Source organism: Neolamprologus multifasciatus, chromosome 22, assembly GCF_963576455.1.
Source record: "Neolamprologus multifasciatus chromosome 22, fNeoMul1.2, whole genome shotgun sequence".
In the NCBI taxonomy this organism is placed as follows: Eukaryota; Metazoa; Chordata; class Actinopteri; order Cichliformes; family Cichlidae; genus Neolamprologus; species Neolamprologus multifasciatus.
Genome location: NC_140459.1, coordinates 6,851,176 through 6,878,219, shown reverse-complemented (window position 1 = coordinate 6,878,219; position 27,044 = coordinate 6,851,176). Strand labels below are relative to the sequence as shown.

At 42.3% G+C, this 27,044-nt stretch overlaps 1 protein-coding gene across 2 annotated transcripts in view; it reads right to left on the bottom strand.

Annotated features, from left to right (window-relative positions):
• pou2f2a (POU class 2 homeobox 2a) overlaps positions 1 to 27,044 on the bottom strand; it is an 87,319-nt gene that overhangs the window by 59,335 nt on the left and 940 nt on the right. Inside the window, exon 2 of one of the 2 annotated variants that reach the window (XM_085148514.1) lies at positions 24,276 to 24,381. Coding sequence is in view for 1 of the 2 variants with exons in the window: in XM_085148513.1 (XP_085004639.1) it covers positions 9,205 to 9,304 (100 nt within the window). In the remaining variant the exon portion in view is untranslated. Of the gene's footprint in view, positions 1 to 9,204; positions 11,972 to 24,275; positions 24,382 to 27,044 lie in introns of those variants that run through there. The other variant, XM_085148513.1, reaches the window with a different exon arrangement.

Sequence of the window (27,044 nt, the reverse complement as noted above, 5' to 3'; positions counted from 1 at the left end):
TTCTGACCAAACAGACCAGGTTGCACGCTGGGCCAGGGCAGCGAATTAGAGTGATGGAGGGAGTGAAGGGAGAGGTGGAGAGGAGTGTGGAGAGATGGAATGTGAGCTATGAGATGAATGAATAGGCACGGGGTTCTTTATGGCATTTATGTGCACTGAGGAGAAAGCCTATCGACAGACACCTTGTCGGACAAAGGGGCAGCACACGCTGAGTGCATTCGATTAAGGGTGGGCATTGGTGTTAAACCAAAAAAGGTCCCCTGCTGCGCCCACGATTCATTATTTAGACGGGGGTGTAAAATGGACACTGGCCGAAATAAACACACACACACGTACTCTGCCACAAGCCATCAGGGAAACACCAATTTTACAGACACAAGTACTCAAGAAGTACACAGGGCACTCGTGCTTTCGTGGACAGACATGCTTGCAAACACAAACCAACACACACTTACATATGATTGCCGATTACATACCCAAAGAGAGCGGGGCACAGAGGGCAGTCAAATATAGCCTGAGTACAGCCAATTTAGCCCTTAATGGTCTTTGGGCCATTAAGGGCAGCCATCAAGAGCGCAAGACTAAGATGACTGTCCAATGCAGGATGCACGTGTGTTTATGTGTGGAGGAGGACAGTGTTTACCTAGATTCTTCTCCTCCTATATGTGTGTCTAATGGCCTATGAATGTTTCCACGGTAACTATAAGAGTTTTTAGCTGGTTGGATGGACTGACATACAGACGGCAGCAGAGGGGAAGCAGAGTTCAGGCGTCCATATTTTGCTGTGGCAACGTTTTTATTTCATATCTGCACAGCAGGAAGTGTCCATGGTATGAAATGGCTTTTTTCATCTATAAGACAAAAGGTCTCTGTATAGGTGTGTGTGTGTGTTCAATGCTGCATGCAAAGGTTTGTGCATGTGTGAAGGTAATGCACAGGACATTTATTACATCTGCTATAGATGACAATGTTTTATGTTTCTGGTGAATTTACATTTATTTTTAACGATGAGGCGTGTGATAGGAAACGCGCGCTGGCACCAGTACTTGTATATAAAAGACCGATGTAGCCACTGTGATGTCACCGATTGATTAAGCCCAGCTCTGATACTCTGACTTTAGCGTTATGGTCATCACCGTTTTGTTTTCTGGTGCAAGAAGTGACCATTGTTGCAAAAGGAATGAGCGTGGTGTTTTGAGCTAATGCTAAAAAGAAAATGCTCGAATTTCACTAAACAAACATGGGCCAGGCAAATGGTTAAACACAGTTTTTGCCAGGTAACTGCATCCAAAAAGACACAAATTAGCTGATTTAATGTCACATCTGATATAAAAAGCAAAATCGTATCATTAAGCAAGCTGTAAACATTTTTATTTCTGCTTTAAAGTAGGGATGCACCGATACCACTTTTTTGGAAACGAGTACGAGTACTTGCATTTCAGTACTCACTGATACCGAGTACTTAATAAAAACATGATTTAAATTTACAGGTAACAGCTTTAGTCCTATAATTTAACAAAAAACAAACAAACAAAGGACTAGTTTGGAATTAAGAACATTTATTTAAAATGAAAAGCATGTTGTTTGCAACATATTACAGAATAAATAATTATAAAAAAACATAATTTAATTTTAAATTTGTTCGTCTGTTTCTCTGTTTAGACATCTCACAAGCACAGTCACAGCTGGGATGACATCAGAGGCTAGTGCGTCGTAGCTGCTCACTTTTTTAGTTAGCTCTTCAAAGGGGGCGAGGATGGCAACAGTCGTCTCCATAAGAGCCCATTGGTGAGCGGTGAGATAGTCAGGGAGTTCGTGCTCGGACACATACATGCCCAGCACTCGCTTTTGCTCAATGAGGGACTGGAGCATGTAATACGTGCTGTTCCAGCGCGTCTGTACGTCCTGCTGCAGTCTCTTTATTGGCTGGTTGAGCTGTCCCTGAATGGCATTTTAACACTGGACTCTATGGGGACCGACTCAGTTTTGGATCCAGCCTCCAGCGGCCATTAGAGAGACAGCAGTTTTGGTAGGTCCATGGTTGTTTGTTGCTTGGCTGACATGTAAAAATTGAGATATGTTAATTTGTTCATTTTTGATTTTTTAACATCAGTGAAAATGCAAAGAGAACAGTAAACAGACTGGGCTTACACTTTAAGAGTTTCAAGTATGTATGAAAACGTCTGTGGAACAAACACTGAGAAACAACAACAGTGTCACAGTGTGCAGGCGGTTCAAGTAAAGCAATTAACCTGACAAAATGTGCTAATTGATATATAACACGGCCCTATGTTAATGAAAGACTATGTGGTCATAAATGTTGTTGTTTGTAAAAGAAAGGAATTAAATGCTATACTCATTAAAGAATCAACATATTTGACCTGCTGATTGCTTCCACGGGTCCAAAAATTCCCCTCAAAATTTTAATTGTAATTTTGTTTTTATACAAAAAAAATCAACTGAAACTGAACTGATAATCTATGATGGATTTATTTTAATATATAATACTGTATTCACTGACAGGATTAGTCTACCTGCTACAGAGACCCTTTAATGAAGCTGCCTGTTTAGGACACGTGAGGTGTCCGTTTCTCAAACTCCAGACTCTGATGTCTTTTCTTGGTGCCCACTTACACTGGGTCCTCCTACTTCTTTTCTCTCTGGCTGGAGCCAGTATGAACTGCTCTGTAAAGGGAGTAACACAAACTGTTGTATGACATCTTCACTTTGCGCATAAACATGTTTCAGAAGGCATTTAAGACCGCTAACCTGCTGACACAATGTAAAATTTAAACAGGAAGGATGATTTCTCTGCGTCTAACCAGACATTAATGAATTATTAATTTAATGCTATACTTTCAACAACCAATGTGGTTTTTTTTATAGCTCAAACATTTTGAAACGACCTCAGGCTTTTGAGCAGAAAACGACTCATAAACAGCCAAACAAAAAATATGTGTCACTGACAACCTCTTTGATATGCATGTCACGTACTTACTTTAATATTTGCATGCATTTGAATGAAGCGGCTACATCGTCGCATGCAGTTTGTGTGTGTGTGTGTGTGTGTACGTACAGAGCTCAGTGTGGGGGTGAGGCAGCTTAACGCAATAAAGCATGTTGTATTGACATCTGTGTTGTGTCTATTGATTCCCCATTATGGAGCTAACAAACCCGCCTGGACGCTTTGTCATTCGCAATCACGTTAGCACCGGGACTCGCCAACAATGCTGCCCCTTTTAAAATCTGATCCATACGCGCGCGGACGCGCGCATGCAGACGCCGGTGTCCTCACCGGCGCGCGCTTCCTCGCATTCCCACACATCTGTGGCAGCTGTTCGTGTCAATACACGCAGATCCACCCACAACCACAAATTCTCATGCACGCACATCAACAGTCTCCGCTCATGGGGTGGCGAGAGAGCAGTCAATGCTGGCTAATCAATAGCGGTGGAAGGTTAAAACCACTCACACAATGGGCAGCTATGAGCTTCTTGTGGTTTTCAGATAAACCAGACATGCCGGAAAGATCCATAACTGACCTCAACGTGCAATTATTGAATCGTCTACCTGTCTGCCTGCTCACACACAGATCTGATAGCTTTATGCACACACACACACACACACACACACACCCACCCACGTGTTCAAATTATATAAATTCCAGCTGGCGTGCATTTCCCCCTCATTGAATAAACTCAAATATCTACAGATATACGTTGTAACCAGCTTCACTTAGAGCTCATGTACAAATTTAAAAGCGCACGTTTGAACGTTGCATCCACCTGAGCAAAAATCACATCTTTCTCCCACAAACACACACGTTTTGTTATCCATAAACGCACAAACGTGTGCTCCACAAACACAGAAAGCCAATTAATCTGAACACAGGGGCCTCAATTTGATGTGGCCCAGACTTCACAACCCCCTCCTGGGCTCCACGAGGTGAAGATCCTGGGTGTGAGAGGAGGTAGTTATCAAACAGCACGCAGCACCCTGTGTGTGTTTGTGTGTGTGAGTGTGTGTGTGTGTGTGCATGGGATATGCACTTTGAAATAAAGTTTCTCTGCACTGTTGCTGAACAATACAATACTAATGCAATGTTTACTCATTTCTTAAGCATGCACCGTTTTACAGGTCATTTAAAACCATCACAAGCTTTTTCTTCTCGTTTGCTTTCCTTTGTTGTATTTTTAATGCCACTTGCACAAATATCTTTAGACAGCTTTTTCTGTTTGATCGTGAATCATCATGACTTTGCGTACGTGTTGCGGGGTAATCTAAATAGAAAAGCGCGTCTGAACACACTGAACTCAAGACTAAAAAGAGCACAGTGCTGAATAACTACACCTAAAATAAGAGGCCTCTCACAGTAGCCAACATAAATAAACCATCCCTCTCAATCCAGACATGTGCCTCCTCTCTGTGAATTTGACAGCTCTCAGTTTTATATGGGCCACAGTGGCCCTGGAGGATTTTACAGCAGTGTACATAAAATAAAAGAGCATTTAGATTTCCTTTGTTGTGGTGCAGAGGAGGGACAGAGCAGAGGCAGCTACAGGTCCCTTTCCGCCCTCACTGCCCTCTGAAAACACACACACACCGCTGCAGAGACCGGGCTGCACAAAAAAGGAGGTTTTAAATCTTTGCGGCAAAGATGTGAAGCTGTAAATGAGCCAAGAAACAATAGTCTCTACTCTTCAACTGTGGATGATCTGAATGCTTCTCTGGGTGTATTAACCCTTTAAGACCTACCATAGAACCAAGTCCGCCAGAGCTTATATTATATTTTTACATGCTGTGGAGCCATTTTTGGGAGCATTTCAAGTTGCTATACATCAATACAACCATTACAGCCTAGATTTTAATAATATGTATGAATTAAGTGCATAGTGATTACATAAATTGCAAAAAAGTGCAATAAACTACAAAAAAATTGAAAATCGTTTTTGTTTTTTTAACATATGTTTCTAGTTAGAGAAATTTAAGAGGCTTATCCCTCAAAACTGTAAATACAAAAAAGTTGCACAAAATAGTTTCCCACCACAGGAAATTTATTTTGAGTGCCTTCATAGTTTTATTTTTGAAATACACCAATTTTTATACAGTGCAGGAAAAACGAAAATAAATATTATAGTGCAAATTTGCAAAAAAGCAGCATATGCATCAAAATAAACTATTTCCAGCAGTGCAATATGAGTCCTAAGCATCCCAGAAACGACGCAGAAAGTCATAAAGTCAAACATAACTTTTAAAAACACCAGTATAGGCTCATTGAGGCCCGGACGGTAAAAAACTACATTTCCGTGAAAATGACGTCACTTCCTCTTTCGGGCAGGTCATGGCGGACATGCGATAGTTCGCGCTGACGTCTAATCCAATGTAGGAAGTGTTATGAACAGCTGATCGGATCGGCAAAGCGTGTTTCTGGAATATTATGTTTTTGTTGCTGCAAGTGCTTTTTATGCAGTTTTTGCAAAGCTATATGTGGAAGGAAACTGTGACCGAGGACAAGCTGATGGCATAAGATGTAAGTACAACTCCTCCGGTTTCATATGCAAAAAAAATTATTGCGCTAGCTTACGTGGTTGCAGAGCTAACGGGATTTTAAAATAGTTACGCAAAACAGAGCGTGCCGCTCCGACCGGTTTTAAAGGGTTAATGGCTGGAACTCAAAGATGTGACGTGGTTTATGACCACACTGATGAGATGTCAGAGTTCATCCTCATTACTGCCCCATGCACAAGTTCCCCAAACTAACACAGGCAGCGAGAAATCTGAGCTACTACAACAATCGCGTTCAGAGCTCACATCTATACTATGTTATCTATTTTTAATTAATTCACAACACTGGATCCTGAAAACAACTCAGGAACAACAGAGCATTCCTGGCAAAATGACTCTGAATGCGAAGTAATTCCACGGGTCAACAATATGATAGGAGTTTCTAAAAGGCTTAACGTAATAAAAGGCTTTCATTACTAAAAGCACACGAGCTGTAAAGCCAGTGGTTTTCTGTATACTTCACGAGTTATAGGATCCACTCACTGTAATAATGTTTGCATTCATGCAGCCGCAGTGTGAATAGGCTGGGATAGAGGCAGATTTCAGGGTGATGCATTTCCAAACAATATCTGAATTGATAGCGGGAGATTCCAGGGACTTAAAGGCACTAAAACTCAAGCCAGATTTCTTTAATAGATAGCAATCATGAAAGTAGCCCAACCCGTCGGTTTCTCCAAGGCTGGAACCATTGACTGCACTTAAAAGATGAATTTAATAAAGTACAACATTACAAATATAAAGAAAACATTATCAAGCTCAGATGACAAGTTTAATCCAGCGACCAATTTAAAGGTGTGCGACTGCAGTGATGTGTCTGTGGCCCCGCTCAGCTGAGGCCAGCGGTCTCAACGCTGTAGCGTTTAAGAGTCGAGCTGACAAAAAACCCATAAGCCCTTGGTTTAGATCCACTGTAGAGCCACTGTCTGCAAGCGTCTGCTGTTTAGGACCACTCTCTCGCTCCTTCTCCACTGAACCTCGCTCACCTCGTCTTAGACTTTCGACACTCCCGTCTTTGCTCCCACTAACGCAAACACACCCAGGTGCGTGCGCGCTCACACATTTACAGGTGCACGGAGTGGTACAGATGCACGCCTCGGTCAGATCACAGAAAGAAGGGGAGAGCGAGAGAAAGGCAGAGAACTGTGGGTAACAGACTTAGCTAAAGTGGCTTATGGGGCCCAGGCAAACCACACTGGGCAAATCCAATTCAACAACTCCCCCCCCTGTCCATAGGGAACAAGACACAGGAAGAGAGGGATAGACGGGGAGAGGGGAAAAAAGGGAGCGAGAGGAAGACGGGAGAGTTTGCATTTTACAGAAAAGGCTTTTGTGTCAAGTCAACACTTCACAGAAATGAGAAAGACAATGAGGAACAGAGGATTCGGAGTTTCTTTCTCTCCAGAGATTAAAGATGAAAGATGGAGAAAAGCGGTGAAATAACAGGGGAAAGGAGGGATGAGTGCTGCCCTTTGCTCTCCTACCTACTTTACTTCCCTCGTGTGTATCGGCTGCTTATCGCACCAACATGTTTAAATAAAAAAAAGCAGCCAGTACAAGAACTCTGACCCTTTCATTTTCTCCCATGTGGAAAATACACCATGCAGACTGAGCTGCTGAGGAACTGCTGGCTCACTCCTACCCTCGTTATTCTGTTTTTCACCTATTCACTCCTAATTTACTTCCTCGTTTAATAATCCACATTCAGTCACGGCCATTTAATTATCCCTTTGACACCGCAGTGTCGTTGCTAACACAGAATCTTCCATTCTGGCTTATTTCTCTCCAAAGCATTAAACTCCTTTTCCCACTCTCACTAATTCATTCTTTTATTGCTTTTATTCATTCGATTCAATGACTCTTTCACCTGTTAATTCACTGATACTTTAACCCTCGCATCTATTTATTATTCATTTATGCACCCACTCATTCTGTTATTCATTCAATCATTCATTTGGCCCCTCGCTCCCAGTGTGCACTTCTCCTCCCTGTTCCCCATCAGGTCTTTTACTTTAATTTCTTAAAGGATCAACTTAAAAAAAAAAAAAAAAGAAGACCCCTCCCCCGAAACAGAAGCTCGGTGGTTATATGTCGCCTGTCAAATCCGCCAGAAGCAGTTGAGGTTTCATTAAAAACCACAACCGTTTTTCTCCTCCTGACACCTACTTAAGGTGATAGCCTGAATTATCCCTGCACGGCTCGGCACGGATCAGCATACACACCTAACCCCATCTGTCTTTTTAAATTTCCGGCTGGATGGATGGGAGGTGGGACAGAGGAGCCACCGGCACTGTCACCCTCCAGGAATCCTGCTCAAACACACACCTCAGTGCACACACTCGTGTTTCTGTGACCAACACGTCACAAAGTTTTACCCAGGAGGTGGCAGGAAAGGGAGAACTTTGAGTAACCTATCTAAAAACCAAATGTAACGACGTAAAATTAAGATGTTCAGCTGATTTGTTAACACTGTAATTTTACATTTATAAGGCACAGCATATCACAAATTTTTATATTCAAACAAAGAAAGCTAATCCAGAGAAGTGCATTGTCAATATTGATCACACTGCAATATTATAGTGATTATGATTTATTAAAGCAGAGCATTAAAGCATCATAAGGTCATCATAAAAACCAAGTATTGACTGACAATCCCACCGATTAATCCCAAAGATTAAAAAAAATATTAAAAGCAAATCAGTCCTTAATTAAATTATTCTGATTTTTTTAATATATGGATTTCAATTTCAGTCTCTTGAAAACGCCACCATTTCCCCTCTCACATCATCACCTGTGTTGGCAAACTTTCTCCCTCAGCCAACTTAACTGTACTCCTGTTTTCCCAATGTGGCCTCCTGTCAGGGATCAATACAATCTGATCGATAGATGACCATGAATATTCCCCACGACCTGGCCAAGTTAGACCGAAGGAGAGGAGCAGAGAGGAGACAGATGGGATGGAGGCTGAGATGGATGGATTGCCATGGATGAAAGAGGAAAAGATAAGGAGAGAGTGTGGCGCCTCAGAGAGACTGTGATGGATGCTAATGGCCCATATATTCATGCATCCAATTTGGGGTGTGTTTTTACATTTTTGGATTTACATGCAAGTAAGTATTGCGAGTTAAACTGATCGTTTTCCCTCTTTTTGTGAGGATATAATGACAAATAATAAAAAATACACATTTTTATGATATTTAGTCCTCAAATATTCCTTGACAAAAATCACTTGCTTGTGTAATTTCAAAGAAATCCCAAATGTCTTGAAATATTTAATACTGAGAGTCTGATCTGCTTTTTCTACTTTTAAATAAATAAATGATATTTTTGTTTCTTAAAGAATTTCATTTTGCGTCTACAGTGGTTATGGAGTGCATTTTGCATCTTTCACATATGGAAAATGAAGTTTGTGGGTTGTATGTTGCATCATCGGTTTACACGCGTGTATTTTATTTAAGTTTATTTTGGGTGTTTGAGAAATCTGACGTGAAACTGGAAACATAAAATGATGCGTAAAGACTTTTTAAAAATCTAGATTTAGCAGGTTAAAAATAAAAATAAAAATTATATAAACTATGAACAGCTGTGATTCTTTGCGTAGGTACACAGTAGTGGGAATGGGACCGGGGAGAGGCGTCTTACCGGGACTGGACCGCGGAGCCAGCGAGGACTTGAGTCTCCAGGCGCTGAAGTCGGACGCTGTTCTCTGAAAGACGAAGGGGACCGGCAGGGGGACAAACATGGTCCTCTGTCGACCTGGGGGTCGTTGTTTTTATTTTAGTCTCACTTTTTTTTTTCTTCTCCTATTCGTGGTCCTGTCGTCGTTCTTTGGCTTTTCTTCGTATGCTCTCCAGGTTTGTGGACAGACGTTTGTAAGGATGCTGGGACGGCTTGAAAAAAGGAGATTAAGGATTTGGCTTTTTTCTTCTTCTATGAATCGATTCTGTGTCTCTCTGGATTCACATTTCTCTACTTCTGGATTTTGTACAGCTCTGGTAACCAGATGGATACTCTGTTCCTTTGACTTGAGTCTTCTTGAACTGATCTAGTCCGGCACACACACGAACACGCAGCGATGTGCTGGGCGCGCAGCAAAGACTGTTTGGCTTTGGGAGAATAAATAAAGCTACCAGTGGTTATCCATACAGGCTAATACAAGCTGAGGCTGACTGGCCATTTGGTGATATCTTCTATCATCGCACCCATGTGAATCCGGTGCAGTCGGTGCTCGTCACTCAGATACTCTCTACTGGATGCAACACAGGCACAATTAGACTCTCAGTGGTTCTCGGACCCAGTCTTCACCCCTCGGCCGGGTTTGCTTTGGTTTGGGTTGGGGAAAAGATGGATTTTCCCTCCTGCGCTCTCATTAAAAGTCCTAAACAAACGCAGTCCACCGGCGAATCCTCGGTAAGGAAAAGGCAGAAAGCAACTGTCCGTGTAAGAGTGGAGTTGCTGCTTTTTGGTTCTCCTAAAGATTTGGTTAATAGCTGTCTGATCTGCTGAAGAAAACACGCACGCAAAGCGACACAATAAAAACCGTTATTTGGTAAAAGAGAGAATTAATGAAATAATAAAGTAAGGCTACGCAGGCACCCCCGTCTGACTTTCGCTCCTCCCTCTCCTCCCCTCGCTGTTTCTCTCTCTCCTCTTTCTCTACCGGGGGTCACTAATTAAAGCAAAATCGATAGATAAATAAATGAATGAATCCATATTAATAAATAACTCAGTCTTCCGGCTTCCTCAACTGATGCGCAAGCGAAAGCGAGAAAAAGACGAGGAGAAAGCGTTGCCCCTTTCCTTTTACGGTGCACTGTCTATTCTTTGGCTCTGCTCCGCCATCCGCCGGTGTGTATCTCTCTCTCTCCTTCTCAGCCTTCCGTTGTGTGTATCCTCCGTGTGTGTGTGCGCGCGCGCGTATCAGCGTCCCTTCAGTTTATTTTGGGAACCCCGGTGGTTTCGGTCCGACACCGCGCAGCCTGAACGCACTCTGGCACGGCGAAGCGCTCTGCCCGGGAGACTGAGATATCCAGCCCCCCTTCATCTGTGTGTTTTTTTTTTTTTTTACCCCTCTTCCCTCCCCTCTCTACCGCGACCCCCTTTATCCCGACACACACAGCACAAATATACACACACATACATATACATATACACAAAGAGAAACACACAGTCCCGCCTCTGCCCCTTGGAGGCAAACATTTCTTTTCAGCGCACACTTGCAGATTTATTGGCGCTTGTATGTGATCTACAAAGTAACTCGATGGTGATGAATATTACAAATACTACAAATACGCGTGGCTGTCTGAAAGATGTTTACAAGGTTTATGTAAAAAGAGCTTCTCATAAGAGCCCTGCTTTACTACTTTAAAGCCTTCCTCCACGAACGCGACGTTTTTCTTTTAGCACCATAATCCCGTACAAGGCGAGCGCTGATCGGCCAATTGATCTTCTGATTACTCCATTATAATGAAGCCAATAATCACATCATCGCCGGCCTCCGGGAAATCGATCGCCTCTTCACAATGTGCGGACATGAAATCAAAGGGGGAAGCTTTGATGTATATTTCAGCAGGTGGATCCCTCTCCCTCTCGCTTATATAGATTTAAGCGGCTCTGGCCTACGCAAGGTCACTCGCACTACTCAACTAATGTTTTTTTTTTCTTCTAGAGGTGGATAATCAAAGCCTGCACAACCACGGGTCTTAAATTAGTAATTATTTGAGGCTCGCAAAGGCTGCGTGCGTGTATGCGTAAAATGTCAGTTGAGTTGAATCTAAATTGCATGTTTTTCCTATTAAGGGTTGGCCAGAAATGTTTTATAGTTGCAGCTTTCCTGAGTGTGTGTGAGTGTGTGTGTGCGAAGAAAGGTGCCTCCCGGCCATCACCTCTCTCTTCAGTCTGCAGCAGCCGGCTGTCAAGACTCACTGCCCCAATCTGCGCTGCGCATTTACACTCAAGATTATTGCCAACATAGATTTTTTTAAATAGAAAAATCCATACGCTAAATATCGCAGTCAATAAAAGAAAATCGACCGCACCACACCTCTCTCCCTCCCTCTGCATACACTCCGAGGTGAGACCGAGCTGTTAATAAGTTATCGATCAATTATAGCCCCTCATATTTAGAAAGGCCCCCGGGCTCTTTGCCAATGCTAATGTCCATGCATGCAGGGAGAGGAAGAAACCGTCAAATAGCCCATAAACTGCCTCCTACACGGATAAAACATCATCAGAAATCTTCTGTCCTCACTTTACAGCAGCAGCACTCACTCTGCTCCTGCCAGTGCTCTGTGTACCACTGCAGCCTGTGTCTTCACTTGCTGAAACACTACTAATGCATGAGCTGATATTTACACACCAACTGTTCTCTGCTAGAAATATAACCACATTAAAACTAATGATGGAAAACCTTATATTTCTATCTGCACTTGAACTGTCAGTACTGTGACCTTTACTGCTCCACAAAGGTTTGATGGCCTCCTTTGTCCTTGACTCAGCCACCGAATTATTCTTAATTATAGGGCAGATGTCTTACTCGCTACCTCGCTGAAAAGGTGGGGAAAGTTATAGTCTTCAGTCTTCCATCCATCCACCTCTGAAACTGGTGATGAATTTGGGTAAAAAAAAAAAAAAAAAAAAAACTTCCCTGTCTGCCTGGAATCAGCTCCAAAACCATCTTTTGGAGTTGCTGAATCCATTTAAAGTCAGTTTAAGTGACTTTAAGTAACTTCAGGCTGAAAATGTTACCCTGAACATCACTGCTCCTTTTTTTAAGCCACAGAAATTGACTTACTCTGTCATGTGTATATATTTTTTTGTACTTTACTCATATTTACATATTCATATATATATTTTTTTTTAAATAAAAGTAAAAAAATAAATCCTTTGGTTAAGGATGCTTATGTTGCCAGCGTGACTTCACTTCAATTCTCTCATTTCAACACTTTTTTTTCTGTCACACTTAAATCTCAGTATACTTTTTGTTCTGCTGACATTTTAGACACTTAAGCTCTTTTTATATTTTACATTTTAACTCACATTTTTAGCCTTTCACCTATCACCTACCACCTTGACTCCTTTTGGGCAGTGACTACAGCATCTCCCCTTTTATATTTTTCATTATAATCCTTACTACTTCTTCAGATGCTAGAGTATAAGTGCTGCGGCCTCTACCATAACTACTCCTCTAGAAAAACTACAAACTTATGACTATTACCAAATCCCTAAAATATCAGTGTTTTAATGTCATTAAAGCAGCCACGTCATCTGTAGTGCTGAAATCTAGTCTCTCTGTGATTTAGGACATTTCCATTACGAGCTGCTGCTTTTGATGTCATCTATGCATAGACACACGTCATGCCACAAAGGAGGGGCCCCTCCTCAGAAAAAAGCCCACTCCCCATTGACAGATGACATCCGCGTGCCCGACGAGAGAGAGACAGAGAAAGAGACAGAGGAAAAAGAAAAGAAGCAGAGCAGCAGGAGGAGGAGGGAGAAGAGGAGCCATATAAAGAAGCGACCGGTTGTCCCTCAAGAGCCCCCCTCTCCAGATGAGGGCGAGCGCAGAGGAGCCCCGATCCAAACTCCTTCCAGACAAAAGCAATTATTTCTTGTAGAATATAGTGTGTTTTGTGCGTCCATCGCAGGAGGGGAGGGAGGTGTGAGTGGATTTGAAGGAGAGGTGAAGAATATGGCGCATGCCGGGCCTCATCAATAGCAATATGTTCTTTTCACCCCTTCTGTAATATCTGTCCTTTTATAACTACTCACAAACCTGCTGTGGTGGTTGCTTTGTCTGACATCGAGAGCTCACGGGCCGTATCAGACTTCTGATCAGTTACAGACACACAAATACACACAAACACAAAGAGACAGTCGTAAAAAAAATGAACCTAAAACAGATGCTCCCTTTCAGATAAAACCTGTTGTTCCTAAATCCAGATCTGATCTGGAACTGGTGTATTACTGATATTCACGTCCGATTCATAAGAAGTTACTTTATTTATAGTTTAACCTGATACATCATCATCTTATACACCTCAAAATCCCGAACTGAGACCGTTTAAATATTTAAAATACACCATAAATGTCACCATCACATTTCTGGTTATTTACATAGCTCCACGATCTACATATCTTAAGACAAACCAAATAATCTGATGTGAAAACACACTTCCCACTACAAGAAGTCTGTTGCAGGATAGATCTTATTGCTCTTTATCTGTCTGCTCTGTGTGCGAGTGTGTGTGTGTGTGTGAGAGCGAGTTCATTGTTAAATGGCAGTGTCATGTTGACAAACGAGTTGGTTGAATTAAATTCTCCCTCATCAATAACAAGGGGGGGCCCAATCAATACCAGCTTACAATTATATCACCACCAAACCCTCCGCTACTGCTGTAACCACACACACACACACACACACACACACACACACACACACACAGATAGAAGAAGAAGAAGAATCATTACCAGGCAGTTACACAGACCTTTATAAACTATAAAATATTCAGACTCACACTGAAGAGAAGAGAGTGATTACTACTGATATTATTATAGATGCGTGCGTGCACACACACACACACACACACACACACACACTGACCCTTATAAACCAACTTATAAGCCCTTCTCTGTTCACCAACATTATTTTTAGCTTTCAGCATTTCATCCATATTCAGCATCTCTCTCTCTTAATGCCTCTCATTCTCTGTCTATGTCTCTCTCCTTGTTCTCTCGTAGCCTGACTAAGTAATCAATGCTGACAGGTTGTCAATAGGCCAGTCCGGGCCCTGCCAATACCCGTCCTACATATCCATTATTCCTCTTAGGCTGCGGAGGACAAACAGAAAAAAAGTACAACACAAAGCTGTCGATACGCCACCTTGATACGATCGTTGAGGCAGATCAATGCTCTTGCTTACAGCTCATCAGCTCGTCTCGACCTCGAGCGCACTGGAAATCACAGTTAGCGTGAAAATCAGTTTGTGAATACACATTTTCTCTCACTCGAAGCGTTTCCGTGGTCTTATCTCTGGTTTTTTCCCCCCCCCCCATGTATATTCTCCTTTATTTCACGCATAATTTCATTTTGACTTTGAGGATATTTTCCCTCCTGTGAATCTGCCGGTGTTCATATTTCACACATGTTCTGCATCGTGTTTCATCCCAAACTGGTTGTAATGGATTTAAGATGTAAACCCAAGACCAGACTGAAGGAAAGGATGGCGCGAGGGGTGGGGAAGGGGCCGCGGTATCGACTTTGTGCTGTCATTCTTTATCAGCTTCCCAGACAATCCTGTATTCCACACACACAAACACACACAGGCACATTTTCTAACGCGCTGTTGTACACGTAGAACAAACATATCCATATGCAAACTCACCATAACATGCAACGAAGCACGCACGCAACGGATATTCACGTAAATGGAAACACACTGTAACGTGCACAAAATGCACACAGACACACACACCTCTGGTTCTTGTGCTCAAACAGCTTAGCTTAGCACAAATGCAGCATCAAGGCTTGAGGTAATGCCAATGACATGGATGGAGCTTTCGGGCCCTTGCAGCCTGCAATGTGTGTGTGTGTGTGGTGTTTATGGGTGTCTACGTGTGTGGAGAAGCGGGGAGGGGGGTTGATAGCCTTAAACGCTGAGAGGATCAGACCCAGCTCTCGTGGACACGATCAAGAGGAAAGAGGGTGTGTGTACATAAATGATAACAAGACTTGCTTTAAAAAAAAACGAAGAAGAAAAAACTAAAAATAAGCAGTGAAAGGTGTTTAAACACAAAGTATCGTACTGCTGAAATAACATCCTACTCAACATCCGCTGTTATGATGCCTTTTTAAAGATAAATATTTTCAAAATTCCAGTAAAAACATGAGCCGCACAAATTCACAAAAAGGCGTTTTACAATTTTGTATTTCTCGCGGCCTCACAAAAACACCCACACTCCACAGGTTTCCTCCAAGATGTGCATTTCATTCGCACAAACCTGATAATCCCCTTTCTTGTACTACATAAACACCATTGACTAAACTTGAATCCCCTTTTTATTCGCAGTTATTCTCTACATGCCTCGGTCTCTCTCTCTCTTCCACACACACGTTCAGTCATAGATACACAGACATGTTCATGCTCGGCCTGTGCGGTGTTCATGGAGAGAAAGAGAGACAGACACCGAGAGTGTGTGGATGTGTGTGGGTAGATTTAGAAGTGGGGATCAATGAGAAATGTAGAAATCAATGCACTTAGCAGTGGGAAATCAATGGGGCCTAATCGGGATGCCAATGGCACAAGTCAAAACAATTAAGAAGGAAGAAAAATGTTTAACAACCCCTCAGCCCCGCCCCACCGCGATGCTTACACAGAGGCCGAGGAGAGATGGAGGGAGCGGAGGGAAGAGAGAAGAAGAAAAGGGCTGAAGCAATACAAGGGATGTTGAGAATGTCAAGAGGAGGATCACGGCGATGTTTGGATGTGCTCGTGGATCAACAAGAATTAAATGTGTTTACCTAAAGTTGCAGGTTTGATTTTACATCGCTTCATCTTTCAGCTCACTTTAAAGCCTTTTCTGCTTACAATGAACATCAACGAGGCGAAAAAGAACCAAAATAAGACATAATTAGAAGAATTTTGTCTTATTTTTAATTATGGAAAAAAAAATCAGCTAAGTGTACCAACAGGAATTAAATCTTTTGTTTTTATCCAGGAGAATCGAGCCATCTGTTTGTAACAATCTGTGGTGGGAGCAGCCAAGCAACGTAACCCAGACGCTGTTCTCCTCAGGCATTTACGGCTCTTTCAGGAGGATATTTGGATATCTCAGGACCAGATGGGAGAATGCATCTCATTCGTAAATTAGCCCAAACTCACAAATGAGACTTTAATATACTTTGAAGAGGAACTCACTTTCCTGTTCTGCAGAAGTTCATGCTGGAGATTATTGAGTGACGCACTGAACAAAAGCACATCATGTACAAAATAAGAGACATTTAAATAGTCGGAGAACATTTTTCTCTGATATTTCCTGTACCTAGGTAGCACGGTGGCACTGTTGCCGCACAGCAAGAGGGTCCTGAGTTCAATTCCACCATCAGGCCGGGGTTTTTCTGTGTGGAGTTTGCATGTTCTCCCCGTGTCTGCGTGGGTTCCCTCCGGGTACTCCGGCTTCCTCCCACCATCCAAAGACATGCAGTTTGTGGGGATAGGTTAATTGGATAATCCAAATTGCCACTAGGTGTGAATGTGAGTGTGAATGGTTGTCTGTCCTTGTGTGTTGGCCCTGCGACAGACTGGCGACCTGTCCAGGGTGTACCCCGCCTCTCGCCCTATGACAGCTGGGATTGGCTCCAGCATCCCTCGCGACCCTGAAAAGGATAAGCGGTAGCGAATGGATGGATGGATGGATTTCCTGTACCTGCCCGGTTATTGACTAAACCTCCTTATTAAGCCTTTCAAAAATGCAACTGTGGGCTCTTTTACAAAAGCTGCTGTCAGTCGAGCTACAATTAAACCTGGATAAGGAAAGGCAAACCCTTATCAAAAACAGGAGGTGCTGCCAGGTATAGTTTGTTATTGTGTAGTTGACAGTACTCCACCTTCGGTCCCTAAATGCCAGCTTTCCTGACCAGGGTTCAATCCGCTAAAAGCACAGTTTTCACTTGCAATGCACTGCCCTCTTAACATCAGACTGTGCTAGCTAGAGTGTTGCACCGTGTGGCTTCGCAGAGCTGAGCCAAATGCGGCCCAATGGATACAAAACCATCCATCTCGTGCTATTTTGTGTGACCCTTTCCAAGTCCATGATGTAGGAAAAGCGCTGATTGCTGATCCTCTCTCTGTGCCAGGAAATGTTTGAATGTTGAAGGAGGCCCATTTAGAAAAGTCCATGTTTGTCTATTATTGAGCTGAGATGTATCTGCTGATGATATTACCACAAATTAAATAGAAAAATGAACAAATTAAAGTTTCACTTTAACCTTACTCCTTGTGCACGGTCCTTCCAACAACAGCACCTGCATTACTTTTTAAACTGGGAATTGGCTGAATGGCAACACGCTAATGAAAATGTAGGAGGTTCAAGGTCATAATTTGTTTAAACCAGGACACGATTTCTCTAGTTTTTTGTGGTTTTACGCCACCACATTATATTGATACTCAAATCAATGTGTAAGACTGCGTTCTTCCATTTGCGCAACATCTCTAAAATTAGAAATATCCTGTCTCAGAGTGACGCTGAAAAACTAGTTCATGCATTTATTACTTCCAGGCTGGACTACTGCAATTCATTATTATCAGGATGTCCAAAAACTCACTGAAAAGCCTTCAGTTAATCCAAACTGCTGCAGCAAGAGTACTGACAGGGACTAGAAAGAGAGAGCAGGTTTCTCCTGTTTTGGCTTCCCTTCATTGGCTTCCTGTTAAATCCAGAATTGAATTCAAAATCCTGCTCCTCACATACAAGGTCTTAAATAATCAGGCCCCATCTTATCTTAATGACCTTGTAGTACCATATCACCCTATTAGAGCACTTCGCTCCCGCTCTGCAGGCCTACTTGTTGTTCCTAGAGTATTTAAAAGTAGAATGGGAGGGAGAGCCTTCAGTTTTCAGGCCCCTCTTCTGTGGAACCAGCTTCCAGTTTGGATTCAGGAGACAGACACTATCTCTACTTTTAAGATTAGGCTTAAAACTTTCCTTTTTGCTAAAGCATATAGTTAGGGCTGGACCAGGTGACCCTGAATCCTCCCTTAGTTATGCTGCAATAGATGTAGGCTGCCGGGGGATTCCCATGATGCATTGAGTTTTTCCTTTCCAGTCACTTTTCTCACTCACTATGTATTAATAGACCTCTCTGCATTGAATCATATCTGTTATTAACCTCTGTCTCTCTTCCACAGCATGTCTTTATCCTGTCTTCCTTCTCTCACCCCAACCGGTCGCAGCAGATGGCCCCGCCCCTCCCTGAGCCTGGTTCTGCCGGAGGTTTCTTCCTGTTAAAAGGGAGTTTTTCCTTCCCACTGTCGCCAAAGTGCTGCTCATAGGGGGTCATATGATTGTTGGGTTTTTCTCTGTATCTATGAAGCGCCTTGAGGCGAATTTGTTGTGATTTGGCGCTATATAAATAAAATTGAATTGAACTGAATTGAATCAAACAATCAACCTATGATTGAAGTGCAGGCGTTCAGCTTTATTCATCAGGTTTTCCACAAATTTGGCATCAAATGTTTAGGAACTGCAGCCATTTTTATACATAGCTTCCTATTTTTAGAGGCTCAAATTTAAGTGAACAAGCTCACATGATTTCAAATGTAAACACTGTTTCACGCCACAGTCACAGTCTACTGTAACATTCATGATTTTAAACGGATTACAACCATCTTCTCGGTAAAAATGTAACCCGACAAAAGCTTTACAGTCACTTTTCAAGTCTTTGAGACGCGAAAGATATTGGGAGAAGTATCACTTGAATGCACAGATACAGATGAAAGGATGTGAAAGTATTGGCAAACACAGAGCAGGTAGAGAGGGGTGAGATGACTCCTACAACTTGTGAAGTCTATCAATAAAAAAATATTTCAGTCTTCACAAAAAAAATAATAAAAATTGATTGATGGAGATGATACCACAACATGACACAAATACACCCAGTAGCACACTGAAAAAGAGAGCAAAAGAGTGTGGATAGGTGGAAGAACCAGAGCCACAGACACAGAGAGACTCTATCTGAAGGCATGGTAAGGCTGCATGCTGTAGGACTGCAGCTGCATTGGTTTGCACGGTATGTGGAGGTGGTGGTGGTGGGGTTGATCTGGGGCCAATCAATAACGGCAGGCTCTCTTACGACCCCCGAGTTCCTCCTGGCTTGGCTGGCAGGCTGGAAATCAATGGGCCGGGCCAATAACTCAGGATGGTGTGTGGATTAGTGAACTGTCAACTAATCAGAGAGTTACTGAATCTGACACCACAGCTATTAACCTATCGATATGACACTTGGCACTGACACACACTCACACACATGGAGATATATATATGTATTGATGAACACGCAGAGAAACACGTATGTGAATGCCCGAAGCCGGCTTGCACGCGTCTGTGCACCAGCACATACGTGGAACACACTATCATAAGTATTTCCTTGTAGATTTACAGTAAACAACATGTACGCTCATGGATTCTGGGACACTGCGAGTGCTCATGTGTGTGCGTTCTTAGCGGTTACTTTGCTGCACAAATAAACATGAATGAAGATGTATTAGCCTTTGCCTATAGCACCCCTTTAAAGCTTTACATCATGCAACAGGCAATAAATATTTTACAAGAAGCAATGTTGCTGTAACACATATAAATGCTTATCAATAATACTAGTGTAAACAATTCATCATGCAGGCATCCATAGGGACATATATCATAAATAAATAAAGGACAGTATAATTATTTTTCCTTAGTTTCTCTTGAAATAGTAAGAAAGTTTTCTCTGAGAGTTTATAACTGTTAACAGATATTTTAGGCTTTTATTATTTTCTACCACACAGTGTCAAAGTTTTGGATATTTATATTAAACATGCCCAAAGTTTCCAACAATGTTATTCAAAACCAAAAATAAAAGCCATGCAAATCTGAATTTTAAAAAAAGTCTGCCTTATACTGGTCCTGAGGGAGTTCCTGGGGCGATCGTGGCTCAAGAGTTGGGAGTTCGCCTTGTAATCGGAAGGTTGCCGGTTCGAGCCCCGGCTTGGACAGTCTCGGTCGTTGTGTCCTTGGGCAAGACACTTCACCCGTTGCCTACTGGTGGTGGTCAGAGGGCCCGGTGGCGCCAGTGTCCGGCAGCCTCGACTCTGTCAGTGCGCCCCAGGGTGGCTGTGGCTACAATGTAGCTGCCATCACCAGTATGTGAATGGGTGGATGACTGGATATGTAGAGCGCTTTGGGATCCGTAGGGACTAGTAAAGCGCTATATAAATACAGGCCATTTACCATTTACCATTTATTCCTGTAAGCTGAAAGCTCTGACATTAGAATCCTCGATTTCAGACAGTTTTTTCTACTCTTGGATAGAAACAGTAGGAAAAACTGAATATCCTAATATGGTCACCCGAGGAACCCAAACTCAGTAATATAAGTCTAAGAACAGCGGTACCAGCACATGCTATTCTACCATAGTGTCTATGTGGGGCAGCCAATCAGAAGAAAGTTGGCTTTAAAACATAAACAAAAACTCTGGAAATGATCATGCAAGGCCCCATTTAAGCACTTACATTGCACAAAAGTGCCAAATAAGGGGGGAGCAATAATATCTACAAAGAAGACACGCGATAGCTTTTATCCATTTTGACTTAAATGTGCTAAATGCACATTTTCAAACTTTAAACAGCGTGTCATCACCCTCAACCATCTGAATCAAAAGCTATTTTTTTTTTCAAAGTAATGAGCACTTTAATTTTAAAATATATGACTGAATGCAAACTTTTACATTAAAAAAAAACGTAGGTCTTCACAGGTGCTCAGTGTATGCACATTTGGACGCGTCCATATGTCCATAAAATAGTTAAACTTGTCCCAAACTTTTGCGAGCAGGTCTGGAGTCACTCTTGTTGTTGTGCTACCTACAGGCAACCACATAAAGCTCACAAATTCCCTCTTTCTAACAGTATATGTTTCAATCATTACCGGTAAGAACATCTGGATTTTAAGGACTTTGAAACTGGATTTTGATACACCCAATATTTTTATACTTGAAATAATAATATTTACAATTCAAAAACTCTGCAGCTTCCAGAAAGTTCATCTTAAGAGACGTCTGCTGGCTCTAGAAGCAAATAAAAATAAACCAAATAAATTAACTTCTAAGATAATAACAAAATATATCCATCTGCCTTTAAATTGGACCCTTTTTTGCTTTCAGAATTACCTTAACTATTCCTGACACGAATTCAACAAAGTGCTACAAACATTCTTCTGAGATTCTGCTCCATGCTGACATGATAGCATCACACAGCTGCTGCAGATTTAAAGAACACATTCATGGTGTGAATCTCCAATTCCACCAAATCCCAAAGGTGCTCTCTTAGATTGAGATCTGGTGTCTATGGAGGCCATTTAAGAACAGCAAACTGACTGTCGTGTTCATGAAAATATGGGGTTATCCTGGCAGGTTATGCTGCTAGAAACAGCCATCAGAAGATGGGTAGATACACTGGGTACACTGCGGTCATAAAGGGATGAACATGGACTGGTGTTTAAAGGATAATTACAGTTGGTACTAAGGGGTGAGGGGACCAAAGTATCCCAATAAAATATCTCCTATAACATTAAACCACCAGCAGCCTGAACTGTTGATACGAGGCTGGATGGATTGATGCTATGCTAAATTCTAACCCTACTGTCTGAATGCTGCAGCAGAAATCAAGACCCATTAGACCCATCCTGCTCTTTGCTGACACGGCAGCCAGTGTGGCTTTCTGCTTCTGTACTCCATCTGCGTCATCGTTTAATGTGGTGTGCATTCAGAGATGCTTTTGTGCATACCTTGGTTGTAACAAAATGAAAAAGTGTGTTACTGTTGCCTTCCTATGTGCTCTGACCTCTAACACCAACGAGGCATTTCCCCCCAGAGACCTAATGCTCACTGGATATTTTCTCTTTTTCAGACTGCAAACCATAAAGATGGCCATGTGGACATATCCCAGTAGATCATCAGCTTCTGAAATACTCGGCGCAGCCCATCTGGCACCCTAACGCCCAGGACAGGTCATTGATCTATTGCAGGGTAACAAGGACGGACAAATAACCATTCACACTCACAGTCACACCTATGGGCAAATTACAATCACCAGTTTACCTAACCGCACTAACTGCATGTCTTTGGACTTTGGATGCAAGCCTGTGTATCTGGAGAGAATCCACGCGGTGCTATCCACCGAATCACTTCATTCATAAAAAGAAAATAAATAAAATACAACCGATCTCTTTTTCAGGAACTCTCTTGGAACATACATATAAAATACACACAATAAAAATCCTACAGTCATGGTTAATTTAAGGCTAATTTGAAAACAGCCATCATTCAGTTTTATTACATGTACTGTGTGGGCGCTGAGGCTTTGACCCTTGACCTCCAGGGAAGTGACGCTATGAATGCTGCTGAACCAGAAATTTGACACATGTGTTACATCCACTGCACCTCTGGATATCTCTTTGGCGTGTCTAAGGTCTGCTTCCTGCATACTATATTAAGATCAATTTACCCCAACCTGCAGGAAAAAAATTCTCATAAAGTGTCCCCGTGTGTGGCTCCTTTTAAAGACCTCTTTCAACTTACACTTCCACAGACCAAAGACCTAAATCACAAAAACCTCTGTCAGTGTATAAAAGTGAGTAATCTCCATTATTCACGTAAAAAAAACAGGGTAAGCTGGCTTTGCTGAGGGAGAACTCTCCTTTTATCCACATTTTTTTATCCAAATTCCTCTGTGCATCTTTTAATATGCACACTCTGATCTTTTCATATTCTCATGTCCCTCTCGTGTGGAAGTAAAGGCTTATTTTGTGTCAAGGGTGCTGGTTCATTTTACATTATTCCCTTCTTTTCTTCCGCCCTTTCTTACTTTTTTGTGGAAAGGGGGGGGGGAGCAAAAGGAGATTATTTTGGGGGGTAATTCCATTGAAATCGCTCTGAAATAACTTGACTTGGCATGTGCCTATACAAGGCTCCACAAAAGGCTCCGGGAACACTATTCAGTAATGGGCTAAAGCAAGAGAAGAACCAGGACAAAAAGCCTGTGTGTGTGTGTGAGAGTGTGAGTGTGTGTGTGTGTGTGAGACTGTGTGTGTGTTACAAGAGCAGCTGAAATGAGGGAGAAGAGAGAGAACAAAATCACCTGAGAAAAAAATAAGACAGCTTGCAAGAGGGAAAAAGTGCTGAACAGAAAGAAGAGGCAACAGCAGTTTTAATATCCTTGAAAATTATTTGATAAATGTAAAAATTTAAATCCCAAATTAATATTAAAAATTGTCTAGGTTACACATTAGATTAATTATAATAGGGTTCTGGTTTAATTTAAGGGTTTTAGTTTCTGCGTAAAGTTTAAAAAAAGAACCCTGCTCCAGTTAAACCATATATTGAGCAATTTTTCATGTTTAAGCATGGCAAGTGTATTTCCCAGGAGATCTGGATAAAACCGAGAAAACAAAACAAAACAGACGCAATAACCACACAAGTAACGAGGAGGGGGGAAAAAGCAAGAAATGAACAAAAAAAAGAAAAAAGGAAAAAAGGAGTGGTTGAAGGGCTCCGAAATCAGAGGATTGGTTGGGGGCAGGCTGGAGCCGCACTGCTGTCTAACGATAAGAGCCGCAGAAAGAAAGAGAGAGCGAGTCTGGGGCTAAAAGAAAGAGGAATAGAGGCAGGTTACAGCATTACAGCCACCAAGAGAAAGGCAAGGGCGGAGGTGGATGAGGAGGGGGCACGGGGAGGGGTGAGGGTGGGCCTCCCACACACTCCGGATTAGGAAACATATGCAGTGGAGTAGCGAGGGATTAAAGGGTGAATGAGAGCTGGAAGAAGGGAAAGAATGCTTTTTGGGGAGGAAAGGAGGGGTGAAGGGGAGGGATGGAAACACAAGTGCTCGGCCAGGCGTATTTCCACCCTGCTTTTATCCTACATCCCCTCGTCTACCACCCCCCTCCGCCTCCTCCCACCTACTCACCTTCATCTTTGAACCTCTGGGAATGACGAGATTGGTGTGCAAGAACTTGGAGAGAGACGTGGAAGGAGGCAGCTTACTGGCACCATCCTTTGGGTGTAGTTATTCCCTGCAAATACCATGAGCACTTTAGATGTCATTCATTTGTAAAAACTTTATTCCATTTGTTAATTTCAAAAGATTATTAACACTTGATCAAGAGATCTACCGTTCTTTTTGCATTTAAGATTTCAAGTTTAGAAACACACTTGAAAAGCACAATTCCTCAAAATTATTTTGGTTTCCCAGTTTTGGGCATTTCGGCTGTCGAGAGATGTGGACCCGCTCTTGATTATAATGGACCTAGATGACACTCACTTTGTGCTGTTCAAATCATCGAAAAACGCACAAGTCCCCTAACCAGGTAACTCAAAGAAAAAAAAATCCACAAATCTTATTGCGAGAGGAGTTTCACGCTGGAATTATTACTTTTTCTACTGAACTACACCCACCCAGGCAGAGTGGAAATAGGCAACATTACAGCTGTGCTGAGGGGGGTGCAATACACGTTTAGATGCTGTCACAATGTCATGAACACAAGCCTCTCGTGGTGCGTATTCACACTTCCTCCAGTGCAGTGACACAGTGAGCAGGTGCACAAAAAACTGCCCAAAAGGGTGTTGGATTACTTTAGTAACCAGGTCATCGTTTCAGGAAGGGGACACCGATTCTCAGTTTTTTTTACGGTGTATTTTTTGGTACTTTGAGTACCACGTGGAAGATGCCATGAAGCCCCACTACACTGAAGAGAAAGCATTCGACTCTGCAGCCAGCATCTTCAAAACAGCGCAGCTCGAACCTAAACAGTGTAGATGGATAAGTAACGCTACGTAACTATTAACTAAAATATGTATTATTGTGGGGTGAACGTTCCCTCCGCAGACTGTTTTCCTACCATATTAAATATTTCATTTTTGTAGAAAATAATCAACACAAAAACATTTTAAAAAATGCATGCACCAGACCCAAGGTAAATAAGGATAAATTATTTACATTACTCTTACTATAGTGACATATTCAATGTGTTTGTGCAGCATATTAGAAGAAACATGATGTAAAATGGACACAGCGCACTTCTAAAAGAAAGATAAGTTTTAAATTTACTTTTAGAGATGACTAAAACATAAATTCTAAGAATTTATTGACATCTCTGTAAATTTGACCGTGTGCTCGACTATGTGCAACTTGCTGCAAGTGCAGTATCTACAAGCCTGTGTGTGCTGTATTTGTGTGTGTGTGTGTTCATTTGAGGGGGGGGGGGGGTCACATGAGTCAAGGTCAGGTGATAATTTGCCAGAAAGCTGCAGTGAGATGCGGGGATGGAGGGACGGAGGAGCAGGAGGACAGAAGGAGAAAGTAAAAGAAAAATGAAATGATGGTGAAGGAAGAGGAAAAGCTGCAGCTGCAACTATCCACCGATCTGTCATTGTTTTTCTTTAACCAGCTTCCCTCTACTTGTCCTTTGCTTTGTCTCTAATTTGTCATCCTTTCTCAGTTCATCTACTTCTTGTCTCTATATCACGCCTCTCGGCTCCGAATGAGAAAATCCAAGTTTAAGACGCGGGCAGGATTTCGTACTCGGACGCAAACTAACACGAAATAACATTTTTTCTCATCTTGAAATCATAAATATCTTCAAATTTGTTAACCTCTCATCCACGGCCATCTGCGGCAATCACACACAGACGCAGACGCACTTCAATTTTTATGTTCACCATTTGGCAATAATTCACATGTTTCTCTCCTTATCGTCCACCCTCCCTTTCTACTCTCACACTTACACCCATACACACACAGACACACACACTCCTGATCCAGGGAGGTAAACCTTTGGTGGATGAGGTCAGGTGTCTGGGATGAAGTTGACCTTTGACCTGCAGGGTGCAATCGCCTGCTTCCATCCTAACCAGCTGGACAAAGAGCCAGCCATATAATTCTGTTATGTGTGTGTGTGTGTGTGTGTGGTGCTGTATGCTGTATCTATATTTTTTCTATGTGATTGGATTATTTGTCTGCGCTTTAATGCTTCCTCTCATGTTTCCGTGCATCCATACTGAAGAATCGGATTTACCTCCCGAGTTTCAAAGCGACCGGGGTCTCACCGGTTGTTACCGTCGCTGAATAACAAAACAATATTGATCAGGTCGGGGTCGTCCATTGACGAAGCCCAACTGAAGCGTTTTCCACAAACGCTCATGACTTCCTGTCTTCGTCCCTATTTGGGGTTAATATCTCATTAACGGCTATTATCGCCACGCCAGTCGCCAAGGAAACAGGCATGAGGACAGGAGCTGACAATTCCCCGCAGCCTGCAGCCTGCGGATCACACAGGCAGCGACCAGATTATTGGAAATCAATCCGAGGGAGTTACTGTTTCCCTGACCTCCCATGCTTCAGTTGCAGTATTTATTGAGGAACACTGATCAAATGACGACTATTATGAGGTTCACACAGATGTCAATAAACACAATGATGAGAGTCAATATGCAATGACTGTGATGATGGCTGAGGTTCATAAATCAGACATTACCCAGAATACTGTGTGACATCGGGAGAAAGCAGCTTGTTATCTGGAGTTTAGATTTAACTGTTTACTTCAAGCTGATTGCAAGAATTTCTCATACACAAATATTTATTGATGTTATCAGTCAATATGAAATTAATTAATTTAAAACCTTCCACAGAGATGACAGGGACACCAGAAGGTGGAAGAAGAGGGGGCGTCTGTATGTG